Below are 11,938 nucleotides of genomic sequence, written 5' to 3' on the forward strand. Positions count from 1 at the left end.
ATATTCCCCATTTACTCAATTCAGTTCATTTTTAGAGAACCAAATCACAACCACAGTTTTTTTCAGTGTGCTTTATATTGTAAGGTAAAGACCTGACACTACCATAGGGCCAAAAGATCCTACAGTCACAGATTTTCAGGCAGCTGAACTCTTAAGTTTGCTCTTCAGTTGGATAGAACTGCTTTTTTGTCAGTAGCCAGCTGCTAAATGCTAACATACGGAAGCTGCTCCACATATGGCTGGCTTTTTTTTTGTGTGTGTGCCTTCATCGCACTCACCCACTCAGAAGCACACGAGAGACTCCTTTTGTTCTGGACACACCTTCCTGAACCCACACAGGCTATTTGGGCACCACATCTTAACTCTTCATAGAGATTATACTCATGCCCTGGAAATGTAGACAGAGCTCTGACGCAATAATTGTATATTATTCAAAGTTAACACTGGGCAGTAAGTGCAGGCTAAACGGGGTACGTTCCTGTGTAGCAGCAGAAGCATTGAAGGAGACAGAGATGGCACTATTTTTTTTAGACATAAAGGTCGTGGTGGAGGTTGAACTATCAGGGGAAAAGCTTTTAAAGTCACGTTCTTAGCGGGGATTTGGGTGAATACTCTGAACATCAATTTTTTTTTGTCCTGTTGACTTTTGACGTTTAGATAATTCATCAAAATAATTTCAAATCTAAGTACTGGGATGTATTTTAATATGTCTGCTAAGCAGATGTTCCAGCTTTATATCAAATAGTGGTTAGTGTGTTGGAGAAACTCTCCAGTGTGCAGATTGCAGTGCAGCACAGTTTTCTCATCAGAATCAGAATTCTGATTCTGATTAATACTGTCATTACACGAACTGCAGATACTTCCATATATTTGTGGTATGTGTTGTGCGTACCTGTAAAGTGGTTTTAGTGTGACATGTAGTGTATGGTTTGCTGTGGACAGTCAGGGACTGGCTCGGTATCATCTGTGGAAATACATGTTAGTTTGATGTTAACTTATGTTATCATTAGGTGGTGCTGTTTGTATTTGTTCCTGTGAAAGCTGTAAAAGTGATTGACTTGGTTAGATGAAGGTGTGAAATTCACTTCACACACACACACACACAGAGTTCTTTATAGCCAGATGCCACATTTATTTTGAGTTTTCGTTTGTTGTGACAGTCCACAGTCTGGACAGCTCCGGTCTCAGCTGTTCCCAGCTTCCCCTTTGCTCCTCTCCTGTCTCACTAAAAAAGGAAACCGTCATCAGGCCAAACGCCATCAGCTGTGCTCTCACCTGCCTCTCCAGCACCCTCCCGTTGAGCTTGCTGCACCACTCCTCCCCTGCAGCCGAGCCCGGGACCACACCTCCGCCACAGAAGGTTTATTTGGCTACATTAACAAACATGATCAGATTATGGAGCTCATATGGAGTCATGACACAAACATGGTTTTACCTGCTTTTAGTGACAGGCTTTGTAATTCAAGCTGAGGATACAATGGAGCGATGCAAAGATTTACAGCACATGAAGCAGAAACATTAAAACCATCATCTTATCTGAACTAAATACAACAAACATCCTGCTACAGTTTAATAATGAACCAATCCAGCAACAATGAAGGAAGAAACCAAGATGCTCCTGACTCTGGTAAAGGAGAGGACATGAAACACAGACTGCTCTCTGCAAATGTCTAAGCTGCAGGTAAAAATCTGTTGGTCATTTTCAAACCCAGAGACTGTAAACACTGAGCAGAAACACAGAGTTCACCCCAGAAAATCTACATGTGCAGCTAAGAAGTGACTTTAGGTTTAAACTTTAGTGTTTTATACAAATAAAATTAAATGTCTCATTTTTCCTCTGACTGACCCACTCGTGCTGCCCTCCTGTGGTCATGGCTGCAGACATGCCACAGGCTTCAGTCCTTCCCCCTGAAGCCCACCTCTCATAGCACACTACATAATCAGTGACCCAAAGCCACAAACGTGCAGCACAGCCGTACTGCAGTCCCAGCCACACGAAAGGAGTCGAGGCGTTTTTGGCTCTTTCCTGGACCCATCGCTGCTGATGAGGGTTGCTGATTGAAACCAGGTCATGATGTGTCTGTCTGCAGTAATTCAAGGCTTCCTCCCAGGTTTTGTTTTCCCTGATCAGAATCAGTTTATCTGCCATAAAATCAAAGAAAACATGAAATCAGTTGAATCTGGACTTCGAGTCTCTGGATGTTTGGTCTAGTTTCACTGGAAGAACAAAAGAAAACATTTCAGTGATTCTTCAGATGAATCAGTCGCTCTACAGAGAAATCTCTGTTCCAACCATCAGCTAAACATCTTCACCTGCAGAAATAAGTGGCTGAAGAAACATACTGACCTAAATCCTCTCAGAGACTCCAGCAGTTCATCTATTGGAGAAACAGCTGAGATAAATCTGTGTAAACTCACCATCATAGCAGAAGAAAGGCTTTCTTTGGTCACATCCAGCAGAGCTCCATCTTCCTGATCTCTCTAACAGAGTCGTAGCACATGTCCTGTTGTTTAGTCCATCATTAAATGAGTCCATGTCCCAGTATCTGAAAGAGAAGTTACTCCCATCTGACCACCTCCAGCTGTCTCTGAACAGGCCGATCCACGAGTTCACCTTAGGGGCTTTAGAGTTCAGCAGCGTCTTAAACTCTTCACTGTATATCTGATCGAGTCCACTGGCCAGGTCAGTGTGATGCTGTCTGCAGTAGCTCTGAGCCTGAGTCCAGGTCTTCTTCGCCATAATCGCCATAATAATCAAATGAAAGGTTTTGTTGTCTTTCATTGTTGCTGTCAACAGAAAAACAAAAAAACATCTTTATCAACTAATTTGTCTTTTTCTTTCTCAGCAAAAACAAACATTTTCTTGTCTCTATATCTATTCAAACTTTATCTTTTAACAGTTTTTATTCATTATTACGAAAAGCATAAAAACATAACAACACAGACAAACAAGAAATGAAAAAACACCCAAAGGAAATTACATACATTAAAGTGATTAGATACCTTTACAAATGAAAATAGGGGGAGGGGAGGAAAGAAAAGAAAATTTAAAAAAAGAAGAGAAAAATAAAAAATATATTTTTCATCCATTTACCCACAGATTTAGAAAAAACAGTGAACTGTTGTTCTTTACGCTCACTTCCTATTTACCTATTGTCCTATTGAGGACATCTTAAAAGCAAGAGGGTAAGCCGAGAAGAAAATAGGAGGGGTCCCCTTGGATCTGATTCTTAAAAATATTAGTTAGTTCTTGGATCTCGAAAATCTTTTGATGAGTTTGGCATTCCCAAAAGTAATGAAAAAAAGTTTATTTCTGACATTGACTACAGAAGGGGGAAATATGAGGTGTGATTTTATGGAAAACATGGCATCTATGTATAGGCAGAATAGGATTTTGTATTGGGTTTCTTGCAAGCAGTTGCAAGTAAAAGTGGATCTAACTATGTTAATGGATCCTTTCCACTCCTCTTTGGTATCTTGAATATTAAGATCTCTCTCCCATTTATGAATAGCGCTCAGTGTGCTGCTACTGAGAGTCTATAGAAGAGAATAAAAAGCGGAAATGAAATGGGTTCTGTCTTTTCACTTAATGAGAAATGTCTCCTTATCATCATATAAAATGAAAATGGTCTCTAGGAATATTAAAATCTGACTGTAATTGCTCAAAGTTCATCAGTGTGTTGTTTTGAAACAAGTCGCCAGTTACCCTTCATCCGTTTTTATGCCACATATGCAAATTCCCTGCTGACTCAGCCTCAGGATGTCCAAAGGCAAGAATAAAGCGCACCCAAAGGGAAGCGCATCAGTGGTCATGTGCGCATCACGCAGAGGCAGAGTGAGAGGCAAAAGGCGGCAGAGCATGGCAGGACGGTCGTGGCTCAAGAGTTGGCAGTTTGTCTTGTAGTCGGAAGGTTGCCGGTTCGAGCCCCAGCTCGGACCGTCTCGGTCGTTGTGTCCTTGGTCAAAACACTTCACCTACCGCCTACTGGTGTTGGCCAGAGGGGCCGATGGCGCGATATGGCAGCCTGGCTTCTGTAAGTCTGCCCCAGGGCAGCTGTGGCTACAACTGTAGCCTTCACCAGTGAATGAATAGTGGAATTGTAAGGTGCCTTGAAAAGCGCTATATAAATGCAGTCCATTATCATTATTAGTTGTAACGCGTGATTACGTGAGCGTTAATGAACCTGTAAGTGTTATTATGTTTGACAAGTTAACTGGTATGATAATAGCTGTAGTTGTTTGTGCCACAGATTGTGCCTGTTAAAGCTATTTAGCCAACTTATGATTTTACAATGACCCCTTGTGGACATTGTAAAATGTTGCTGTGTCGTAGTAGATGATGGGTTATGATTGTTTCTTAGTTATCTTTGGCCCTACTAATTATAGTCAGTGTTGGGACTAACGCGTTATTAAGTAACGCATTACAGTAACTACGTTATTATTGTGGTAACGAGCACGGTAACTAGTTATTATGCCAAAATCAGGAACGCGTTAGTCGTTACTGGGATTTAGATAGGGTCGTTATTCGTTACTTCGTGTGGTGGCTATGGTGGAGCTTCCACAGATTCAGTAACATTAGCAAGTGGTGGAGGCCAGCAGGTGGATGAAGGAAAGGGGACGCAGAAGGAAAAGAGACCCGAGGCAGCCGCCGGTCCAAGTGTGAACTGAACTTCAGGTAAGAAGTTATGACCTGCAGTCTCTCTGGGTCAGATATAAACAAAGTTTAGGTGGAGTTTATTTTCGTTGTGCTGACTTTTTCATACTGCGTGCTAGCTAGCATGATGGAGTTTCTATACAGCTGGGTGGGTGCTATGTTACTGATGTTGAACTTTATTTTGTTCATAAGTTATTAGAGTTGCCAACCGTCCCGTCTGGTATTCAGAGAAAATATTACGCGTTTCTTATTGAGGTGAAAAGGAACAGTTTGTCCCGTAATTCAGCTACAATGGAAAAGACACAAAGCTGGAGTTATTCTTTGTCTTTACGCTGCACAGCTGCCTCTTCTTCTCTCATTCTCCCCCCTCCCTCTCCCGTTTCTACTTCAATCATGAAAACTGATCAGTGATCAGCTGATCGGCTCTCTTGTTTGTTTATCACTCACTTTGCGCCGAAAGAGGAAACCAGCGGATGTCGCGCTAAAAAACAGCAGCATGTTTAAGCTTGATCAGCTGTTGTTAGAATTTATTTAATATTAATTTCTAGTATCAGCTGATGTTTGCTGGAGCCACAGCTGCAAAAAAGCTGCTGGTCATGATGTCGGTTTGTATATCTGGTGAGAGGGAAACATGAAGATGAAACCAGGAGATGTCCTTACTGGATCATCAGAGCTGTGATGGAGAAACAGGTTTACCTTTTAGGTGACATGAATGAGTTGAAGTTATGAACTGTTTCTGAGAGACAAATAACACCAGGATGCTTTTCTAAGTAGCTGACAGCTGGTAACTGTGCAGGGGCGGGTCTAGCAAAGTGTTGCCAGGGGGCCAGGTAGGGCATTAACAGGGAGAGGGGGGCACAAAGAAATACTTTTCTTTCTTATTCTCATTTAAAATATCTCGCTTTTAATAAATAATTATCTGAATCTTACAACAAACGATTGATAGACTGATGCATATATACCATCAAAACAGTGCACATCACTGTCACAACAGCGTTTGTTTTCATTCAAAGGCTTTGATTTTTCCTATAATGGTGGGCCGGTCTCTAGTCAAAATGCCCGGGACGATTTATTTGTCCCAGTCCAGCCCTGTATGCAGCTCATCTGCAGTCTGGTGTTACCTACATCTTCCTATTCAGAAGGCAGAATTTCCGAGTTCTGAGTACAATCGAAAGCACCACGACTGCAGTTTTTGTGTTGGATGTAAAAGGCGCACATGACACTGTGACGTAGGCTAGAATCATGGCAGTAGTCAATGACAGTCCAGGCGTGGGATTTCTCTCGTGGAAATATGCACATTATCTTTTCCTTTCTATTGGTAGGTGGCACAGTGCACTTGTGGCAAGAAAGCAAGCTAGAAGACTGCAAAGTTATGGAAGCAACACATTAACAAGAGAATTCTGAGTAAAACCAAAGTTACTTTCCCTAGTAACTAGTTACTTTGAAAGTAACGAGTAACTTGAAGTAACTGAGTTACTTTTGAGAGAAGTAACTAGTAATGTAACTAAGTTACTATTTTAAAGTAACTTACCCAACACTGATTATAGTATTACCTGTTTCTCATATATATACTGCATCTGCTACAACTATAAGTTCACATCTGGCTGCATCACATTTGGTTTAAACATGTTAAGCTCTGATGTAACTTCCTCTATGGAGCTTAATTAACCCTTTAAAGCCGGTCGGAGCAGACACGCTCCATTTTGCATAACTATTTTTAAATCCCGGTAGCACTGCAACCACGTAAGCTAGCGCAATAATTTTTTTTGCATATGAAACCGGAGGAGTTGTACTTACATCTTATGCCATCAGCTTGTCCTCAGTCACAGTTTCCTTCCACATAAAGCTTTGCAAAAACTGCATAAAAAGCACTTGCAGCAACAAAAACATAATATTCCAGAAACACGCATTGCCGATCTGATCAGCTGTTTGTAACACTTCCTACGTCCATCAGCGTGAACTATCACATGACTGCACGATCTGCCCGAAACCGGAAGTGACGTCATTTTGCGGAAATGTAGTTTTTTACCATCGTGACCTTATGAGCCTATACTTGTGTTTTTAAAAGTTATGTTTGACTTTATGACTTTCTGTGTCGTTTCTGGGATGCTTAGGACTCATATTGCACTGCTGGAAATATTTTATTTTGATGCATATGCTGTTATTTTGCAAATTTCCACTATAATATATTTTTTCATTTTTCCTGCAGTATATGAAAATTGGTGTATCTCAAAAATAAAACTATGAAGACACTTAAAATAAATTTCCTGAAACTAGTTTGTGCAACTTTTTTGTGTTTACAGTTTTGAGGGATAAGCCTCTTAAATTTCTCTAACTAGAAATATATGTTAAAAAATCAAAAACGATTTTCAATTTTTTTGTAGTTTATTGCACTTTTTTGCAATTTATGTAATTACTATGCACTTAATGCAGACATATTATTAAAATTTGGGCTATAATGGTTGTATTGATGTATAGCAACTTGAAATGCTCCAAAAAATGGCTCCACAGCATGTAAAAATATAATATAAGCTCTGGCGGACTTGGTTCTATGGTAGGTCTTAAAGGGTTAAAGTCCTGCACTGCTGCAGTCTTTCAGACCGAAGACTTAGGCCAGACTTGTATACCCAGCACTTCCAGTATATATATTCTACACCATGCATCGAACATACTGCAAGACATTCATGGAACAAAGTCTTTGTTTCTCAATAAAGGAGTCACGAATGAAGTGCAGTCTTCTCTACCCAACCTGTTATGCATTTCCATCCAAACCCTTATTGTATCATAAATAATTGGGAACACTCTTAATCTCAGTTTGTAATTTGTTTTGTCACAGACAGCTAAGCTCCAAAGGGAAGAAGGTGAAGTAGACCAAGAGTCTAGGTGGGAATGAGAATTTAGATAAGCATGTAGCCACTCCCATAAAACACAGCCATGACATGCCCAATTATAAAAACTTTAATTTGGTAACCCTAAGCCATTGCACATTGCACTTTTTTCCGATGGATAATCTAGGTTGTTTTATCAGGCTTATATTATATTATATTATATTTCTATTGAGTGTATGTGATGTGTTGGTTGTATGTTTGTTGTTCGTTTTGACATACTGCGAATCAATTTCCCGTCAGGGACAATAAAGTTACCATTGACCATTGACCATTAGCCTCCCCTATCAGTAGGCAGTTGTAAAATTCTAATTCTTAATCTAGGTTTCTTGCCATCCCAGATACATTTTAAAAAGACTTCTTCTATATCACAAGAAACCTTCTGGGTTATCCATAGAGGTAACCTTTGTAGGGGATATAATAAACGCGGGACAATATTCCTTTTTATTAGGCTCAAACGCCCCATAAGAGAAAGAGGCCATAAGTTCAGTTTCCATAATTCTTTAAGAACTGGTGTAATGTTTAGCCCAAGGTATGTGAAGCCACTGGGGGAACATTGAAAGGGATTAGAAATATCTGGCAAAGAGTTAATCTGATCACCCAGCGGCAAGACTTCTGATTTCCCAAAATTAATTCTGTAACCAGAGAATGAGCTGAACTCATATATAATGGGCATAATGGCTGGTATTGGTAGTTCTGGTTTTGAAAAGAACAACAGAATAACATCAGCAATGCTATCTTATGATTTGTTTCACCCACTGTTGTACTGTGCACATCTTGGTGCTGCCGAATGGCCTCAGCTAGAGGTTCAAGTGCTAATGCAAAGAGGAGATGGGACAGAGGACAACCCTGCCTCGTAGCTCTTTGCAGTGGAAACACTGATGATTGTACATCCTTAGTTATAACACAAGCTTCTGGAAGTTTGTGGATAGCTAATTTGCCTCATTCTTCAAACTGTCTCTTTCAGGAACATATGATACAACACAGATTATAAACTAAATTATAACATTATTAAATATTTTATTATATCACTGTCCACATATCCTCACCGTCATAGCAGATGAACTGAGATGTGTGAGTACATGGGTAATCAGCCCATTTGTCTTCTATTATCACACAGTTCTCAGGGGTGCCACCATAATCATTTGGCTCTCCAGCTGCCCAACAGGTCTTATTTTCAGTGTATTCCTCCCCCGGCAGAGACCAGTGCCACCTCCTGTTGTCTCTTCCTGGCTCGCTGTACAGTCCAATCCAGGCTTGTGTTTGATTCTGTGCAGAGTCTTGAAGTCTTCTCATGTCTGTCAGGTCAAACACTTTGGCCAGGTCTGTGTACTTCTCTCTGCAGTATGCCCGTGCTTCATCCCAGCTCATCTCTTCTTTAATAAAGTGGTACTCATACAGCTGACATGTGATGAAGACACACTGACCTGAAACAGAAGAAATACTGTTGAATATCTGCTGATACAAGCAGGAAACGCATGTTCCCATCAAACTGTCCAGTTTACAGGTCAATCCTTGATTTTCTCAGTAAGGGTTCATTTGTTTAATGAGTCCTGATCAAACTAAAGGATTTCAGGTGGAAACAATCAGGAGCCCTGGTAAAATGATCACTCACCCATCAGAAGAAGCAGAAACAGACTCCACTGCATCGTCGCTCTGTCACATGAAAATGACTTTTCTGTCATTTGGAGGAAACAATGAATCCAGCAGCTCTTCAGTGTTTGATGGACATGCAGCACTTTATATTAAACTCAGATATCTAGTTTGTCACACACTGCTGTAAGAAATATATGATTGTTCTTAATAAATGATCATCTGTTTAAAATTGTCCATGAAGAAAAAAGCAACAGTTCAAATGTGGTCCACACAGCACCTCTGTACACAGACATGAAATGAGCCTGCAGGTTTGAAACTTACATCTGGTTCTTCTCTGGTGTTCATGCAGACAGCTGTGCAGTAAATAACCATCTGTACTAACACACTCTCTCTTTGTACTGAGTATTTCAATATGAACATACAGTTTTTACCCCTGACTCAAAGACACACTGTTAATATGAGTTATATACAGACTCATTTACATATTGCTACGGAAAGGAGAAAGAAGAAGGAGTGGAGCAGGTGCAGGGGAGGGCTGTGACAGCAGAGGTGCACCTGAACAGGTCACCACTCTGTGACAGAAACATGAATATGAGTCTGTTGATTTTTGAGAATATAAACATAACGCTGCCTGTACTGATCAATATTGCTGGATCGCTCTGACGCTGACATGATCTTATAAACCTATCAAAGACTTTTTGCATGTACTGACGCAGCAGTCAATCCTGTTCAAGCTCGCCCTCCAAATTCACCCATCATCAGGTTGTCGTCCATCGATGAGTTTGTAGAGCTCAATAAATGTCTGTCAGTGCTGATTATTCAAACTGTGTTTAAAACGTGACTCATTCATTGTCAAAAATATTTCCTCTGGATATGCAATTGTTTTTAATACAGTGGCTTGCAAAAGTATTCGGCCCTCTTGAACTTTTCCACATTATTATTATTATTATTATTATTATTATTATTATCACAGTATTTCAATATTAAGATACAGACTTCCCCCCCATGACACAAAGACACAGTGTAGATATGGGGTTATGAAAGGACTTGTTTATATACATAGTGAGTGAGAAAGGTGACTGGAAAGGAAAAACTCAATGCATCATGGGAATCCCCCGGCAGCCTACGTCTATTGCAGCATAACTAAGGGAGGATTCAGGGTCACCTGGTCCAGCCCTAACTATATGCTTTAGCAAAAAGGAAAGTTTGAAGCCTAATCTTAAAAGTAGAGATAGTGTCTGTCTCCTGAATCCAAACTGGAAGCTGGTTCCACAGAAGAGGGGCCTGAAAACTGAAGGCTCTGCCTCCCATTCTACTTTTAAATACTCTAGGAACAACAAGTAGGCCTGCAGAGCGAGAGCGAAGTGCTCTAATAGGGTGATATGGTACTACAAGGTCATTAAGATAAGATGGGTCCTGATTATTTAAGACCTTGTATGTGAGGAGCAGGATTTTGAATTCAATTCTGGACTTAACAGGAAGCCAATGAAGGGAAGCCAAAACAGGAGAAATATGCTCTCTCTTTCTAGTCCCTGTCAGGACTCTTGCTGCAGCATTTTGGATTAGCTGAAGGCTTTTCAGGGAGTTTTTTGGACATCCTGATAATAAAGAATTACAGTAGTCCAGCCTGGAAGTAATAAATGCATGAACTAGTTTTTCAGCGTCACTCTGAGACAGGATATTTCTAATTTTAGAGATGTTGCGCAAATGGAAGAAAGCAGTCTTACATATTTGTTTAATATGTGCGTTGAAGGACATGTCCTGGTCAAAAATGACTCCAAGGTTCCTCACAGCGTTACTGGAGGCCAAGGTAATGCCATCCAGAGTAAGAATCTGGTTAGATACCATATTTCTAAGCTTTTCAGGGCCGAGTACAATAACCTCAGTTTTATCTGAATTAAGAAGCAGAAAGTTAGCGGCCATCCAGGTCTTTATGTCTTTAAGACATTCCTGCAGTTTAACTAATTGGTGTGTGTTATCTGGCTTCATGGACAGATAGAGCTGGGTGTCATCTGCATAGCAGTGAAAATGTATGCTATGTCTTCTAATGATACTGTAGGAATGTGGTCTAAAAGACACGTTGATGGTTTGGAGGAAGTAATTATTGAAGTTCACTCAGAAAGATCAATTGGAGAAAAAGAGTCTAACTTAACATCAATGGTACTAAGAGTAGCTGTAGATAATATTACATCTGTGGGATGATTATTGGTAATTTCTTCTCTAATGATAAAAATTTTATTTGTGAAGAAGTTCATGAAGTCATTACTAGTTAATGTTAAAGGGATGGTTGGCTCAAAAGAGCTCTGACTGTTTGTCAGCCTGGCTACAGTGCTGAAGAGAAACCTGGGGTTGTTCTTATTTTCTTCAATCAGTGATGAATAGTAAGATGTTCTGGCTTTGCGGAGGGCTTTCTTATAAAGCAACAAACTATTTCTCCAGGCTAAATAATGATCCTCTAAATTTGTGACACGTCATTTCCTCTCCAGCTTACGAGTCATCTGCTTTAGGGTACGTGTTTGAGAATTATACCACGGAGTCAGGTACTTCTGATTAGAGACCTTAGTTTTCACAGGAGCTACAGTATCCAGAGTCGTACGTAGTGAGGAGGTGAAATTATTAACAAGATAATCGACCTCTGTTGGGGTAGTGTTCAGATAGCTGCTCTGCTCTGTGTTGGTACAGGGCATTGGAGATGATAACAGTGGGTGGATTATATTCTTAAACTTAGTTACAGCGCTTTCATTAAGACATCTACTGTGATAAAGTCTGCTCTCCACCGCTGTGTAATCAATTATTGTAAATG

The 11,938-nt window shown here is 40.3% G+C and overlaps 1 protein-coding gene across 1 annotated transcript; it reads right to left on the reverse strand.

The window, feature by feature from the left end:
- Positions 1-1,362: 1,362 nt before the first annotated feature.
- LOC146712577 (macrophage mannose receptor 1-like) lies at positions 1,363-9,504 on the reverse strand. The gene is made up of 4 exons (XM_085452254.1): positions 9,155-9,504; positions 8,589-8,966; positions 2,419-2,787; positions 1,363-2,142 (listed from the first exon to the last, which is right to left on the reverse strand). Exons 1-4 carry the CDS (start codon positions 9,222-9,224, stop codon positions 1,796-1,798), a joined length of 1,164 nt encoding a protein of 387 aa, XP_085308380.1. The 5' UTR covers positions 9,225-9,504; the 3' UTR covers positions 1,363-1,795.
- Positions 9,505-11,938: the final 2,434 nt, after the last annotated feature.

Source organism: Copadichromis virginalis, linkage group LG3 (assembly GCF_057382275.1).
Source record: "Copadichromis virginalis isolate Kocher_CV1m ecotype Utaka linkage group LG3, C_Virginalis_male_GT1.1, whole genome shotgun sequence".
Lineage (NCBI taxonomy): Eukaryota > Metazoa > Chordata > Actinopteri > Cichliformes > Cichlidae > Copadichromis > Copadichromis virginalis.

Bases quoted from the DNA above. Each gene is read 5' to 3' on its own strand.
- LOC146712577 (XM_085452254.1), bottom strand. From the start codon at position 9,224: ATGACAGAAAAGTCATTTTCATGTGACAGAGCGACGATGCAGTGGAGT. The intron at 8,967-9,154 runs GTGAGTGATCAT...CTTCTGTTTCAG, and splicing joins GTTTCTGCTTCTTCTGATGG to GTCAGTGTGTCTTCATCACA. The intron at 2,788-8,588 runs GTGAGGATATGT...TTCTGTTGACAG, and splicing joins TCAGTTCATCTGCTATGACG to CAACAATGAAAGACAACAAA.